Source organism: Ananas comosus, linkage group 4 (assembly GCF_001540865.1).
Source record: "Ananas comosus cultivar F153 linkage group 4, ASM154086v1, whole genome shotgun sequence".
NCBI classification, from domain to species: Eukaryota; Viridiplantae; Streptophyta; class Magnoliopsida; order Poales; family Bromeliaceae; genus Ananas; species Ananas comosus.
The window spans coordinates 180,679-198,255 of record NC_033624.1 but is presented as its reverse complement, the minus strand read 5'-3'; the positions used below and the strand labels follow the sequence as shown (position 1 = coordinate 198,255).

The following is a 17,577-nucleotide window of genomic DNA, read 5'->3' as shown; positions in this document are numbered from 1 at the left end:
GTTATTTGCATATACGTCCCTGCAAATATAGTGAATTACAGAAATATTCCTGCAAAACGGAAACTCCATGAGTTGTTTCTGTAAAAGTCCTAAGTTATGCAGATATATTTCTTCGGTTAACATCCGTTAGTGATCTGTTTATTTTTTAACAGTGGATTCGTGAAATGACCATTTTACCCTCACAAATATATCCCTCCAAAAGTTTTCCTCTTCCCTTCTCTTTCTCTTTCTCTTCCTCTTCGGACCGTCGAAGCAGACGACGGCGGCGGCGGCGCGGGGTCGGGTTCGCCGGCGACGAAGAAGAGGGAAGAACGCCGAGGCACCAGAGCTCTACCCGAAGCTCGTCGCCCTCAACGCCGTCCCCTCCCTCGTCGGCCTCCTCGGCCACGACATCGCCAACATCGCCGTCGACGTCGTCTCCCTCCTCACCGACCTCACCGACGCCGACGTCCTCGGCGACCACGACGACCCCGCGCACGCCCTCGTTGACAACAACGCTCTCGAGCTTCTCATCCAGAAACTCGCCCGCCTTTCCGAGGCCGACCCCGACGAGGTTCTTCTCCCTCGCCGGTGACGGAGAAGAGGGAAGAGGAAGAGGAAGAAGGAAGAAGAAGGGAAAAGAGGAAGATGGAAAAGGAAAAAGAAGAGGGTTCGCCACCGTCGCCGCCGTCGCGGCCGCATCTCCTCGCCGGCGACGAAGAAGAAGGAAAAGGAAGAAGGGTAAATACGTCAATTCACACTATAATTAATTATGGTTAAGTATTTTAACCGTGGTTAACGAAAATTTTCTAATAGATCTGGACGGTAGGGACATATCTGCATAACTTAGTACTTTTGCAGGGACAATTTATGGCGTTTCCGTTTTGCAGGAATATTTTCGCAATTCACTATATTTGTAGGGACGTGTATGCAAATAACCCTATAATTTAAGGATCAAAAGTGCAATTAGTCTAGAAAAGAAAAGAAAAAATAGGGACCTGGTGAATTTTATGTTGAAGCAGATTTTCTAGTAAAATAAAATTTATGCGATTTTTTTTTGTTTTTTATTTTTTATAGATATGGAGTTGAAATTTTTTAACTTTTAAGTATACCTTATAATTGACTTCAGTTTGAATGAGGTGAAGTTAATTACAGTATTTAAAAGAATTTAAAATTTGAGTAAAAATAAAATTACTTTGAACTAAATAATAAAAATAAATATGTACTGCTGATAGTTAATTTATTTTTTTCACTTTCGGTGGCCCAAAAAATTATATGTGTACAGTGCTCCTACATGCCGCATCCCAAGGAACGCAACACGTGCCCTGAATATATACAATAATTAAGACAATACCTGATTAGGACAGGTTTCCGAATGCTCCATTATATCTTAAAAAATCATAATTTTTTTAAGATCTGTACGCCAAAGCGTAATCAATGACGAATCAAATTAAAAATGTTCCTGCTATAAGATTTCCTTCCCTCAATGAGAACTTTTAATTGTTCTGTGCTCTGTGCTTAGCAGTAATTAATAAAACCCTACTCAAATTATGTAGTATTTTTTCTCCTCTCCTTCATAGCAAAGAGTGAATCTTCTTGAAGATACAACAGGTGTAGGGCGATCATCACATCACTGCAGAAACAACGTTGCTGCACATGCTCCGTATATATCTTCGTAAGACCACCAAATTATATATATATATATATATATAGAGAAGGACTACTGTGCTATTAGGAGCACAGCAGTCCTTATGCTACTAATTTTTTAATCACCCATCAAGTTTGATGGGTGGCTAGAATGAGAGAGAGAAGAGATATTGGGGAGAAATTGGGTGCTTAAATCTCTCTTCTCCTTGAATTTCTCTTCAATATCGCCTCCCTCTCTCATTCTAACCACCCATCAAATTTGATAGGTGGTTAGAAAGTTAGGAGCACAAGAGCTGCTGTGCTTCTAATAGCACAGTAGCCCTACTATATATATATATATATATATATAACTAAGCTAATATACTATTAATAGCATTAAGTAATTGATGCTACCAAGTTTTTGGCCATTGGATCAAGAGATGTGCGATTAGGATGATGTGGTCCCCCTAGGGTTGAGTGGATGGTTGGTTGAAAAGTAAGATCTAACGGATGAAAATGATCAAAAAGGTAGATCTAACGCCGAAAAACTTGGTAGCACCAAGTGCTTGGTGCTATTAATAGTATAGTAGCCGGACTCTACATATATATATATATATATACCATATTGCTAGATAAATTTCATGATTCTCAAACTAAATTAACTGCTCGTTCCAAAGTTCAATTTTTCTCATCCTCTTTTTGGAAGATCATAGCATTTATAGTATCAAATTAAATCAAATATATATGCGTACACTTTAAACTAATAGCTAGCTAGGTATATTCATAGGTGTGTGAACTTCACCTTCATCATACAGGTTATCTCCTCAGGATTGTTTATATATATATGTACAACTGCAATCTAATATTTCTATCTGGAATTTCACATAATAAACATAAATTAAATTCGTATCACCCAAGGTAACTAGAACTTCGGGACAGCTAAGATTTAACTAGCTTGCGAAACACACAAGATTTTTTAAACTAGCTTACATTAATGTTCATAGAGAGTTAATAAATGCCCTTTGAATAAATAGATCTTTTGACTTCTATTAATATCTCAATCAAGTTGATATATAGGATTTTTTTTAATTAGTTTATTTCTTTTTATATAGTCATTGTCGAAAAAATTGATCAGTTAAATGAACCAAACATGAGGCAAAGTCGTACTAATGCACATGCAACAAACGTGCAATATTATACGAAGGTTTACTTTATATATTACTGTGGTCCGAGTGAGCAGAGCACATACTTTGATAATTATTAATAATAATTGGGACAACGCATAAAAGGTAACATAGTATTGATAATCCATTAATTCATCGTTTTAACAATATGTTTTAATTTCTCATGGAATGTGAAATTNTATATATATATATATATATATATATATATATATATATATATAAAACTAAGCTAATATACTATTAATAGCACTAAGTCATTGATGCTACCAAGTTTTTTGTCATTGGATCAAGAGATGTGCGATTAGGATGATATGGCCCCCCTAGGGTTGAGTGGGTGATTGGTTGAAAAGTAAGATCTAACGGATGAAAATGATCAAAAGGGTACATCTAACGCCAAAAAATTTGGTAGCACCAAGTGCTTGGTGCTAGATCATAGCATTTATAGTATCAAATTAAGTCAAATATATATGCGTACACTTTAAACTAATAGCTAGCTAGGTATATTCATAGGTGTGTAAACTTCACCTTCATCATACATGTTATCTCCTCAGGATTGTTTATATGTTTATATGTACAACTGCAATCTAATATTTCTATCTGGAATTTCACATAATAAACATAAATTAAATTCGTATCACCCAAGGTAACTAGAACTTCAGGACAGCTAAGATTTAACTAGCTTGCGAAACACAAAAGATTTTTTAAATTAGCTTACATTAATGTCTATAGAGAGTTAATAAATGCCCTTTGAATAAATAGATCTTTTGACTTCTATTAATATCTCAATCAAGTTGATATATAGGATTTTTTTTTAATTAGTTTATTTCTTTTTATATAGTCATTGTCGAAAAAATTGATCAGTTAAATGAACCAAACATGAGGCAAAGTCGTACTAATGCACATGCAACAAACGTGCAATATTATACGAAGGTTTACTTTATATATTGCTGTGGTCCGAGTGAGCAGAGCACATACTTTGATAATTATTAATAATAATTGGGACAATGCATAAAAGGTAACATCTATTAACCTAAATGAATTACCAATATTTTTTGCCACATGGCAAGTTTTCTTTCAACCTTACTAACCCTTTTTTTGAACTCACATTTGTTCTTGGCTTTTCCCCTCCCCTCCTCTTTATTTAATAACAAGTAATTAATGTGCTCTTTAATTTATATGTTACTCATTTTTCTCTTCAATATTAGTCATTTCTTCTCATTCAAATCTCTTTTCAACGCAAAACCCTTCACCTCCCAATCCTTTGAAATCATGAAAATTAATTAATCGAAAATGCAACATTTAATTATAGGCACTATATTCTATAAATAAATGGGCTTTACAACACCAATCCACCCCCACCTCCATTAATCCCCCACCCCCCTCTCTTCTTGCACGGCCTCTTATTTTTCATGCAAAAAAAATATCATCATCTAATTGTCCACCCAATACTCATCTAGCTCTCTCTCTCTTATTTTGTTAACGAAGATGATGAGGACGATGAAGATGAAGAAGAAGAAGAAGAGCATGCGAAGAACGTTGTCTCCTTCGAGAAGCATCGTTCCGCAAAATCGAGCCGCGGCTCATATAAGTGCCCACTAGGTTGATTTAGCTGCGCTGGAGCTAGCTCTTTTTTATTTTTCACAACGGAATATTTAAAGTGCACATAATACGATAAAATTATATGTCTCTTACTGTATTTCGATGATTTTAAAAAATATATATAAACTTCTAACTATAATTTATTTTTTTTAATAGTTGAATTTAGTCATACAAATTGATTATGTTTAATATGGGTATAGCTTCTTATACATCAATAAGTTGTGAATATAAATTTTATTAAAATTTTGTTTCTATTATCTACCCGCTGTATCGCGCGGGTCTCTATACTAGTAGTATTGATAATCCATTAATTCATCGTTTTAACAATATGTTTTTCTCATGGAATGTGAAATTAACAAGTGCAATGCCTCGTAAGAAGCAGATGAAATTAATGGAAGACAGGTAAAACTTGATGGGTTAAGGGTTAATTAAATATTTGATTTTGGGCATCAGTACACCGAAATCCATTTATTATATATCACACGATATTGTAGTTAATATATATATATTTTTTTTGATAAATAGATAGCAAGCTACCCGCTTCATTCATTGAGTGAAATGAACTAGCTAGGCATACAGTATGGAAGCAGCCAAGGCCTCCGAGAAAAGCAGAAAAAAGAAAAAGCATAAGAAAAAAAACAGAATCCAAAGGGAAAGAGAAAAAGGAAGACAAACAGTAGGGCCAGTTCAATCGAAACAGAGATCAGTGAAACTGGAAGTATCAGTAGACGCTAATCAGCGGAGCTCGTCCCATGAGTTCAGGAGGAGGGTGACACGTTCTAGGGAGCGGGATGGAGTCGGGTGTACGTTTTCCTCTAAAAATGATATTATTCCTTTCGGTCCAAACCACCCACCAAGTGGCGGACAGTAAGGAAAGACCTTGTAACATTTTGGGTCTGTCAGCAACACGAGTGGCCGTGCTCCAAAGATTTTAAATTTACTAATGCAATTATTGTATTAATTTGCGTGTTAATTTGTCATGTTGAGCTCCTAAATAGAAATTAAGTAGAAGCTTGGCGTTTCGAGCTTTGTGCTTGGGCTATATATATATATATAGCCTTAATTAACACGGACATGTTTATCTATAACGTATTTGTTGAGGTGAAACTTTTGCTCGACATTATGTGGAATCTTTTTAATTCGGAGGCATGTAACAAAAGGAAGAGAACTATACATATATGATTTGCACAATAGAGTAGTTCAGTGTATATGTAAAATAGCAAATCGATCGAGATGTAACTGGAACTCAAAAAAGTAATTAAATGGAGATTATTTGGAACAGCACTCGAAGGTTCCATTGAGTGGTACAACCTTGCAAATACAAATTTCTACAATTACAAGCAACAATTGCTCAAATTAAACCCGAATTGCAAATATTTGAAGGAAATGAAAACCAAAAACACACGCACACACAAAAAAGAAAGAACAAATTGAGAACAGAAGAACCAGCTAGACACACAACAAAACACAACACGACGATCGACCAGATAATAAATCAACTCCACGCATCCTCGCGAGAATTATTCATCGTTACGTTCGCATGCATGCATGCATGAGATCGAATAACTTACGTACGTACGCGTACGTGCGTAGAATGAAAACGCCATGCATGCGTGCATGCAAACTCGATCTTCGGCCCCTAGCTATACAGCTAGTTCACGACACGGCAATTCTTCCTGATCTCGCCTGGCGGCCCCGTGAGCTCGACGAGGTTCCCCATCTTCACCATGGCCGCCGCGAACTTGGCCTTCCACGCAGTCTGGTTCCTAGCGTTCTCCTTCACCATCGCTGCCGTATCGGAAGAGCTCATCAGGTTCTGGTCCGTGGTGAACAGCACCTTGTGCGCCTTCACGTTCTTATAGTACTGGTTGGACAGCCGGTTCGGGGTCACAATGTCCTGGGGCACGACGCCGTCGACCGCCGCGTTCTGCGGGCACATTCCTTTCAGGATCCCCGCAAAGGACCGGTCGATCGTCGGGTCCTCCGTCGGGTAGAGGCGGTCCGTGAAGGAGGAGCAGTGCGACCGGCCGATGGAGTGGGCACCGGAGAGCGTCACCATCTCCTCGGGCGACATGCCCTTGTTCGCGAAGAAGGCCTCGTTTTGGGAGAGGCTGAAGGAGGGGGCCGGCAGGTTTTGGAGGACTTCGGATTGGAGGGAGATGCGGCCGTCGAGGCGGCCCGAGGGGATGGGGTAGGAGATGCGGCCCAGGAAGAAGGCGGCGTCGCGGGCTGCGAAGGCGACGATGTCTGCGCAGGACACGACCCCGGGGCAGCGGCGCTCCAGCTTGGCCTTCGCCTGGTCGATCACCTCGAAGCCGCGCAGGCTCGGGAAGTTGGCCACGGATGTCTTCTCGGGCGTCGGGTTGGCAGTGGTCGGGTCGAGGAGGACGGAGGCGTCGCAGCCCTGCATGTATGTCGATCGCCGGGATATATATATACCCGGTGATGAATTATAAGTAGCGTCCAGATTGAAGAATATTGGGCGGGAGAATTTTTCTTTTTCTCTCTTTTTCTTTTAATTAATCTTTTAATTTTTTTTACCGGTCGTCCCTAAAGCAAGTGACAAAGAGTTTGATGATTGGTATCCGAGAATCAAATTCGAATCCTAGTTGATTCACATTTCTAGCTAAGTTTATTTCTAAATGAAATAAATGAAGCAAGTACCGTGCTATCTATCTCTAAAAAAAAAATCTTTTAATTTCTTTAGAGAAATTATTGCATGCGTTCGTTGCATTCGTACATCCATGTAGCTATTTAAAGTTTTCGAGAATGCTCATTCGATAATTAAGTTCACTTTAAAAAATTAGAAACAAAATATGCTCTTTCGATGATGACTAGCTAGTTTGGTGGGATTTAGCAATGTATAGAACGAAACACTAATGGATATATTGTAAATATGTTGTACCTGGCACACAAATGCTGCCATTATATATAGATTATATGTCTAATAGTTTAATTCTTCTCAAAAAGGAAAAAGAAAAAGAAAAAGAAAAGTTTAATTGGTTTATAATTTGACTTTGAGTCCTAGTTAGCTAGCCTCTACATATATGCTTGTAATAAAGAAGAAGAAAAGAAGAGAGAGCATGCATGCAGGTCTTACCCTAACGAAGCAGTCGTGGAAGTACATCCTGATGAGGCCCGCGCCGACGCCGGGGTCCTTCCGGATAGCCTTTGCGACGACGCCCCTCACGAGGAGCTCGACATTAGTTCTCTTGCATTTGTAGTTGTAATCGTAGAAACCGAATTGAAGGGAAGCAGAGGAGATAGGGAGGATGGCTTGCAAGGCCAAGATGAAGAACATGCATGAGAATGCAACAATATTGGAGCTCCTCCTCCTCATCTCTCTGTATATGCGCTAGCTTTTAATTAATTTCTAAACTCAATAAGCTTTAGATCGAGAAGGTGGTGTAGTGATGAGGAGAGTTGCAGCAGTAGTGGGTGGTATTTATAGATGGCAAGGAGATCTAGGAACTGGCCCAAGTAAACTAAACAGGAAGATAGAGAACGTGGCCCAAGTAAACTAAAGAGAAAGATAAGGCTTGTACGTCCGATTCTCGTATATTATATAATAATTTGTGTAACATTGGATGAAGAAAACAAAGATATTAAAGCAAAACTAGAACGTGGGCGTGCAGTTTCTGAGGCAAACTTATGTAAACATGGGTAGCACCAGCTCACAAGTTGACTTTTACCGCACAACCTATCTACCTACCGGTTCTTTGGGGTTTTTTTAAAAATTAATTATTATTTTGACTTTTTTCCCGTGTTTATTTAGTCCCAAGAGCCTCTTCTTCTAGGTTACTGTAATGCTTTAATGTTTTAGCTATTAGGAAAAGAAAAAAAAAAGTTTATATCAAAATTTCATCTGTACTTTGTTTTTCAGTATATTCAGGAAGTTATAAATTAATAATATTATTATTTGAATTTTAAATTTTGTTCTTACCTACAGTCGAGAGTTGAGACTCTAAATCAGTTTATTTGTCAAACACTCAAATATATTGGCGCTACAGTTCAATGTAGAATTAATTAATGGACACTAAAATTAAGCATGCAGATTTTGATTACGAGGGACCCCATGATTGGCCTTGCTAGACTTTTATGGAAATATTGGTTGTAGAATTTTTAGAATGTGTATTAGAATTTTGAGCAATGCTAAGTCTACGATCCAAAAAGGATTGTAGGTATAATTCTCATCCGAGAGTTGAAATCTTATGAATTTTTAAACTCTTTCTTTTTTAGATTTTAGTATTAAAAAAAAAGAGAGAGTGAAAAGACAAATGTGAAAGTCTTGGTCTTTAATAAATGAACAAACTAGAAGATTGCAAATAAATAATAAGAATAAATACATCTGTCATATGCATGTATATCCACTAGCTAGCACACTCCATCTCATATAATACATGGAATACTTTTTTTAGGGTAGGTATATATATTGATTATTTCAGAAGCTGGTGCTGAGTACTTAGGAAGAGGCCACATATCAGAGGATGATATAATTAAATTGAGCATGTTAGCAAGTGTAAATGAGAATCATGTGACATAGGTTGACCAATAGCAGTATCAACTGGGGCTGCGGTTTTGCTTAATGTTCATTAATAATTAGCCACAGCTCCTAATTTTTAAAAGGAAAGTGTGGGAGCTTGGTGCTTTGGAGCTGGCGCTTGTCACAAATTGTGATATAATTAATTACTAATTAACTCAAATTAATTACTAATTAACTCAAATTAATTCTTTGGTTGTCGTATATGGCGTGTGATGAGCATTAATTTATCAGTTAGAGATCATACGATCATTAATAATTCTTCCACCACCTCAACATGCATGTATACATAGATCGATCTAAGAGATATACTGTAGATCTAATGAGACCCTCAAACTGAATGTACTATACAATATTGCAATATGCCTCTCAACGAAATTTCTTTTACGGTTAGCTCACTCGAGTTCTTAATTTTTTTCATTTTATTTGAGTTGTTTTAACTAGTGAGATTAAAGTTTTGATAAATTTAGTCACTATAGGACATATAAGCCGATGATCCATTTGATATTTAATTGATTACAGACATTTAATTTGGAGAAAAATTAGGAATTAAAAGAATGTACGTCAATAAACAAAATGAGAGGTCTTTTCAATTTACACTATAGTTGAGGGGATCTCCATATATTTAACTCAAATTAAAAGAATGTCAATATACAAAAATTAAGAATTAAAAGAATTAAGAGAATATCAAAAACCAAATCTTTAGTAGCTTGAAACGTTGTGGATGCATATATAGGGCATGCATGCATGGATTGGCTAAGTATGTATTCCTATAACATTAACATGTGTGCGTATATCTTAGTTTTTTTAAAAAAATTTAGTAGACATTCGTTCAAAGTTATAAGCAAATCCTAGCTAGGTTGAATTTAAAGCTGTGGGGGTGGATCAGTGGATGGGGCTTATAATTAATGAATTGGCTAAGTTTTCATTCGTGTCTATAATGATACTAAGATCCAATTTAACTGGTTGGATTGGATCAACTAATTACTTTGACCAGAACCTTACTCATTAATTTGTTGACAGGTATGTTATTCTAAGATAACGTGTTGGTTAATGTTATAGAGGACATCACAAGGAGATAAAAGATGGATAATAAAGGGGTCTTTATTCTATATGTTATAGATCGAATAAGGAATTGGGGAAATGAAGGTCAAGGAAAGACAATAATCCCCTTGGATCAAGGCCAAAATAGAATGAAAATCGAAAATTCCACCGACCGTCCCTAGAGCAAGTGGCAAAGAGCTTGGTGGTTGGTACCCGAGGTCCTAAGTTCGAATCCTAATTGATTCACATTTTCAACTAAATTTATTTCTAAATGAAATAAAACGAAGCGGGTAGCGTGCTAGCTATCTTCCTATTCTAAACATATATAGCTGTGCCAATTACTATTAGCAACAAGTAGTTAAGTAATGAATGGGGAAAGCACGAATTAAAATCTTTGTTAGGGATTGATTTGTAGAAAAGGAACATATATAGCTTTTTAATCTAAAATTAAGTTCCTTATTATAGGAATTTACACCCCAAATTATTCAACAAGATTGTCCTAACAAATTGTAGACTGTTCGAGGGGACGCTCTCCACGGCGCCCATCGATTACGCCTTCATTTGCCTTATTCCTAAGAAGGAGGGAGCAGTGCGAGCGACTGACTTTCGGCCCATAAGTTTGTTGAACGGGATTCAAAAAATCTTATCTAAGGTCTTGGCTAACAGGCTTGAACAGGTCATGAAGGGTCTGATATCCCCTACTCAATCAGCCTTCTTGAAAGGCAGGAATATTACTGACGCGTACGCATCTGTCGCCGAGCTTATCGGTTGGGGTTGTAAAAAGAACATTGAAGGAGTGGGTATCAAGGTAGATTTCGAAAAGGCCTACGACAGGATTTCCTGGCCATTCCTATTCCAAATACTACGTTGGTGGGGTTTCAATGACAAGTGGTGCGGCTGGATCGAATCGTGTGTGTGTAACGCTAAAATGGCAGTGCTGGTCAACGGAGAGCTTACCAAATGGATAAAGACGAGAAGAGGTGTAAGGCAAGGAGATCCGCTTTCACCCTATCTATTCTTATTGGTGGCGGAATGTATGGCTCGGCTGACTGCCGAGGCAAACTTTAATAATCTCATCCATGGTATAGGCCCATCTGAGGCAAGCAAGATAACACTCGTTCAGTTCGCGGACGACACTTTCTTTTTTTGTGAGGCTAGAAGTAGGTGCGTGGAAAACCTTAGGTTCCTCTGGCATCTTTTCGAATGGGCTTCGGGAATGAGAATCAACAGGGAGAAATCAGAACTTTACTATCTGGGTAAGACGGACGGCAAAGGTGCTAGATTAGCGAACATACTTGAGTGCAGATTGGGTATTCTTCCGACCAAGTATTTGGGATTACCTCTCTCTCCCAAAACACCTCCCAGGGCGGCATGGGAGGAGATGATTCAAAAGTTACATCGTAGAATTGGGGGTTGGCAGGCCAAGCTCCTATCTAGGGGGGGTAGACTTACGTTGGTTAACGCGGTTCTAACCAATCTACCACTGTACTTTCTATCCATTTTCAAAACACCTACTTGGGTGATTAAGCGTATCGAATCACTAAGAAGAGACTTTTTCTGGAACGGGGGGTGTGACCACCCTGGCACGGGTTGTCTGGTGGCTTGGAAAAACGTTTGTAAGTCCAGGAAAGAAGGTGGTTTAGGTATCTTGGATGTCGCGACCATGAACCAAGCCCTTCTAACTAAATGGTGGTGGAAATTTCACACGTCACCTCAACTACAATGGAATAAGCTTGCATGCCTGCAGGTCGACTCTAGAGGATCCCCGGGTACCGAGCTCGAATTCGCCCTATAGTGAGTCGTATTACAATTCACTGGCCGTCGTTTTACAACGTCGTGACTGGGAAAACCCTGGCGTTACCCAACTTAATCGCCTTGCAGCACATCCCCCTTTCGCCAGCTGGCGTAATAGCGAAGANTTATAAGCAAATCCTAGCTAGGTTGAATTTAAAGCTGTGGGGGTGGATCAGTGGATGGGGCTTATAATTAATGAATTGGCTAAGTTTTCATTCGTGTATATAATGATACTAAGATCCAATTTAACTGGTTGGATTGGATCAACTAATTACTTTGACCAGAACCTTACTCATTAATTTGTTGACAGGTATGTTATTCTAAGATAACGTGTTGGTTAATGTTATAGAGGACATCACAAGGAGATAAAAGATGGATAATAAAGGGGTCTTTATTCTATATGTTATAGATCGAATAAGGAATTGGGGAAATAAAGGTCAAGGAAAGACAATAATCCCCTTGGATCAAGGCCAAAATAGAATGAAAATCGAAAATTCCACCGACCACCTCTAGAGCAGGTGGCAAAGAACTTGTTGGTTGGTACCCGAGGTCCCAAGTTCGAATCCTAGTTGATTCACATTTTCAGCTAAATTTATTTCTAAATGAAATGAAACGAAGCGGATAGCGTGCTAGCTATCTTCCTATTCTAAACATATATAGCTGTGCCAATTACTATTAGCAACAAGTAGTTAAGTAATGAATGGGGAAAGCAAATTAAGTTCCTTATTATAGGAATTTACACCCCAAATTATTCAACAAGATTGTCCTAACAAATTGTAGATATTTGTAGGGAATCTCAACCGATCTATTTGACCAATTATATATGCACGTAGTTGTACACCAAAATGACCAGGTCCAATAGAAAACCAAAAGAATATAACATATGTACATTCTCATTGTTATATAGTTATTAATTAATGTGAAGATATTGCTAATCACTAAAAATGGTAGTTGTAACATTCCATCGAGCTTGAAACGACTCTTACAAATTAAATTATGTCCTGGAAAGTCAAATGAATTATTAGTGTAATCAAACATATGTTGACAATACCACAATAAAATTCAATGTTTAAACATGGATTTTAATTGATAATTTGTGGTCTAAAAATACTTTGAGCATAGAAACCAATATATAATACAAAACTATAAGTAAGACTATATATCTTATTAATGTTTTTGTAGATGAAAATTACATATATAGTATTAGAGATGATATATAATGCTCAAGCAAGATTAGGAGTTATTTTGCTCTCTGAACATTTAGGACTTATTTGGCTCAGTTTCGCATTGAGACACCAAACCATGTCACAATGTGACGAGCAAAAACTCCAATTTGTAATCAGCATATATTTTGTATTTTTGCAGCAATAGGATGCATTGCACCAATAAAGGCCACTATATATCAAATGGGCAGCAATTGTGTTAGAGAAACATATTGCGTCGAAGAAAGTAAGATCAAACAGCTACATCTCACTTGAGCGTTATTACTGATAAAACAATTACATTTTTATAGATGTATGCTTATATATGAAGTTAATTCCCTTCCATTAATTCCAACGAATTAAGCGAAACTGGTAGATATTTTGGGCCTTAAATATGTTCGATATGCAGGCATGGAGTTGGTTTGATGGAGCCCATGGACTCTAACTTTGTTACTGGATATACACAAATTTTGGTCGAACTAAGTCTCGAGCTCTTATTTCTTTTAGCCCACTAGTATCTTGCGCTTATTACCACCATTTTAGATACTCTCCGCAACAAAAATGTCAACGTATTTTAGTGAATTACTTAATTTCTATATATTTTGCTTTTTGGACTATAAAAATTACTGCCATAAAAGGTAGAAAATTGGACCCATTAATTCAAAGGGTGACACCATAATGATTTTGGTTAAGAGGTCTCTTCGGAGATACCAATTATTATTATTATTATTATTATTATTATTATTTGTTGAAAAAAGGGAGATTTGGTTAAGAGCCAGTAATTGTGGCCGCACACACAAAATTGCATGCGATCGAATTGTACCAGCAAAAATCATTGCGGGACAAGAGACTCATGATACCTCCGAAACTTTAAAATCCAAAAAAGAATAAAAAAAAGAAAAGAAAATAACTTTGAGTTCATGGCCTCATGAGAATCATCTTACTTACACTTGACTTGCAACGAACGAAACTGCGAGAACCTAACGCAGCTGAATTCAGCAAGAAGCCATCCATTAATTTGATCGAAAAATTCTGTGCTTGTGCACGTATGATACAATGTACATGCGTGCAAATTGACAGATGAAAGTGTTTGCATCATGTGCTATCGCATTGATCGTGCTAATCACATTGTTCAATTAATGTTTCATATACACAATTGTAGAATGTGCGATCGAGGGTATAGTCGTAATCCATTAGGCATATACAGAATTAATAGCCTTCGAGAGGTTGATCAATTACTCAATCAACTTAATTTGGTCGATCATTGCAACATTAATAATCGCTAATCATCACCCGTTTATCATGCCCATCGTTTATTTGTTGCTCAATTATTATGTATTCGTTGCTGAAGTATTAATTAATTGGACCGAGACCTAGTATTAAATGGGAAAATCAATGTCATTGTAGTCAACTTCGCCGGATCCTCAATGCAGAGTGGAGAAGCACATTATTTTGAATTTTCCCATTTTTATATAGGAAACGAGCTATATGTGTATGTGTGTGTATACATGGCCTCCTATAGTTCATTTTATGGTGCGAAAGTGAAGAACCAAATTAATTAATTAATTAATTAATTAATTAGACTTCGAAGAATAATTGGAAGTTTATATCGGGCCTTAACAACTTGTCATTGTCAAAATTAAATTCTAAGTTTTTCATGATCGGTCGACTAACTAACAAACCACATAGAATAACAAAAATAATTCCAATAGTCGATAAACATATATATACTAGTCTTAATTATTAACGCGACTTAATTTAGAAGCCTACATCTTTTGCTTTGTTGATTGCACGTCACTGAGGCCCTAATTTTAGTAACATTATATATGTACTCCATCGCTTATAAAGACTTAGTTTTTAATTTTTTTCTTAACATGCAAATATTTTTTTAGTAGGGTGGCATGCATACAGTAAACGAGCAAATAATTTGGAACGAAGGATCGGTGTGGTGCACACGTTCCATTATAATATCGTAATTAAACTCACGTAGTATTTCGAGTTCTCTAATTTCTCACCTATAAATACAATGGCACTAAAGCAGCTTCTCTCATCCATCTCTTAATCACTCTCTTAATCCTTTACTTGCTACTAAATCCTCATCTTTGTATATATCTTTGTGTGAGTACAGTACGTGAACACGAGTGCGAAAATGAGGAGAGCTAATTACAAGCCCATTTTTGCCTCTTTTTTGCTCTCAGTGGTTACGATCCAATGCATGCTTCAATCTTCGGCATCCCTGAGTGTCGGCTACTACAAGTCGAAATGCCCGAACGCCGAAGGCATCGTTGCAGACGCTGTGCGCAGCGCCATCACCGGCTCCGGCGACCGCGGCATTGGCGCAGGCCTCATCAGGCTCCACTTCCACGATTGCTTTGTTAGGGTACATACATATTTAATTAACCCTTCATTACTTATTTATACATTTTTCACCTAATTGAACTGATCGACTGAAACTTAATTACAGCTGTGTCTATAAATTTTAGCATTTTATAACAACACCTTGAAATTAGTTGTTATTATATATTCTCAACTCCAAGAACACTTTGAAATAGGAAGAGGTTGCCGATCCAAATCTAATGAAATTTGTATTGTGTTGCACCAGGGATGCGACGCCTCTGTGCTTCTCGACGGACCGAACACGGAGAAAACGGCGCCGCCGAACCTCAGCCTGCGAGGGTTCGAAGTGATCGACACGGCCAAGTCCCGGCTCGAGTCCGCATGCCCCGGGAAAGTCTCCTGCGCCGACATCTTGGCCTTCGCGGCCCGCGACTTGGTGGTCCTGCTGGGCGGCGTCAACTACACTGTCCCCTCGGGGCGCCTCGACGGCAGCACCTCCAGCTCGTCCGAGGCCATGCAGTTCCTGCCCCCGCCCTTCGGCGACGTCTCGCAGATCCAGAGCATGTTCGCGGTCAAAGGGCTGACCCTGGACGACATGGTCATCCTCTCCGGGGCCCACGCGGTCGGCCGGTCGCACTGCTCCTCCTTCTCGAACCGCCTCTACTCCTGGAACTCCCCCGACGGCGTCGACCCGTCCATGGACAAGAACTTCGCTGCCTACTTGAAGACCAAGTGCCCGGAGAACGGCGGCGGGGACCCGGTGGTCGACANAAAAAAAAAAAAAAATTTAAGCTGATAAAGAATGATATTTATATATATATATATATATTCTTCATATACTCACACTAAGGTGGTCGTGTGATACAGATTCAACACGAGGTACTACAAGCTGGTGAAGGCGCACAAGGTGCTTTTCACGTCGGACCAGACGTTGCTGAACAACGCGCAGGCGGCGGCGCTGGTGAACCAAAGCTCTAACCAGCCGTACACGTGGCCGAGGAGCTTCAACAAGGCGATGGTGAAGATGGGCGCCATCGAGATACTCACCAGCGCCAACGGCGGCCGGATCAGGAAGAATTGTAGGGTGGCGAACTGATCGACAATCAATTTGCTTGCGTGCATGCGTGTGCGAGATTCAAAATTTGTTTTTTGCGTCTATTTCGTTCCAGTGTCAAAATTATTTTAGTTGGATTTGCTTCATTCGGCGGCTTTTCATGCAATCGAGGGTTGGTGTAACCACAAAAAACTTCGCATTTATCTTGTTTTGTTTTGTTTTGTTTTTTTTTTTTGAGAAGTTTGTTTAATTAATTTATTTGTAATAATCATTCGCTTCTTTCCGATTAGGAAAGGAATCGAGTGTTTATGCTGTACCCGTTGATTATGTTAATCAAGTTCCTTTTTGGTTTTCTTGTTCCCTGATTAAATTGGAGTATTAAACTATGTTATAATACTTGAGTGCGCGCATATGGATCCAAATTTTTCCACTCATAATGGGCCAACAATTGTCTGCATCTTTTTCCACTCATAATGGGCCTGTGGGTCTTACTGCATCCTACATTGTTTTGTACTGGCGCTCGAAATTTATTTTTGGTCCATAGTGAGCCTATATCATTCTCCTCTTTCAAACTCTCTCCTGGGACATAATGGGCCTAATGTTGGGTCATCCTCCTTAAAATATAAGAAAAACTTCAAATATCATCCCTGTAGTTTCGCACTTTTTTATATTAGTACTTGTGATTTAAAGTATATCAAATTAGTACCCTGTGATTTTTTTTCTCTTTTTATTATCTCTTTCACTAATTTTTTTTGGTTAAATCATTGACAAAGTTAAAACTAATGTTAGCAAAAGTTTTTGTAGATAATTTAACGAAATGTTAATAGAGGAGCTGATAAAAAGGAAAAAATAAAACCACAGACTACTGAATTGATACATTTTAAATTATAAAATATTAAAGTGAGAAAATATAAAACCATTTGAAGTTTATCCTAAAAAATATGAAAAAAGTGGTTATTTCAGGGCCATAATAGGCCTCATACTGTGCCCCTCACCTTCAAACTCGTTCGTAGGCCACAATGGGGCTATATTCGAACTCAGCCATATTAGGCCGTAGTGTCAATGCACAGTTTATATGGGCCAAAATGGGCTTGAAAATCCAGGCCCACAAAATCGGGTCCTATATATATATATATATATATATATATACCCTCTCGGTCTCTCCCTCGAAAAACCCTAGCCACCTCTCGTCTCGTCTCTTCTCCTCCTCTCCGCCTC

The 17,577-nt window shown here is 38.2% G+C and overlaps 2 protein-coding genes across 2 annotated transcripts; one reads left to right on the top strand and one right to left on the bottom strand.

Annotated features, from left to right (window-relative positions):
• Positions 5,625-7,796, bottom strand: LOC109708676 (peroxidase 5-like). Its single transcript, XM_020230490.1, has 2 exons — positions 7,489-7,796; positions 5,625-6,792 (listed from the first exon to the last, which is right to left on the bottom strand). Exons 1-2 carry the CDS (start codon positions 7,726-7,728, stop codon positions 6,040-6,042), a joined length of 993 nt encoding a protein of 330 aa, XP_020086079.1. The 5' UTR covers positions 7,729-7,796; the 3' UTR covers positions 5,625-6,039.
• On the top strand, positions 15,082-16,401 carry LOC109708667 (peroxidase 5-like). The gene is made up of 3 exons (XM_020230483.1): positions 15,082-15,348; positions 15,571-16,065; positions 16,204-16,401. The coding sequence occupies exons 1-3, from the start codon at positions 15,118-15,120 to the stop codon at positions 16,399-16,401; spliced, it is 924 nt and encodes a 307-aa protein (XP_020086072.1). The 5' UTR covers positions 15,082-15,117.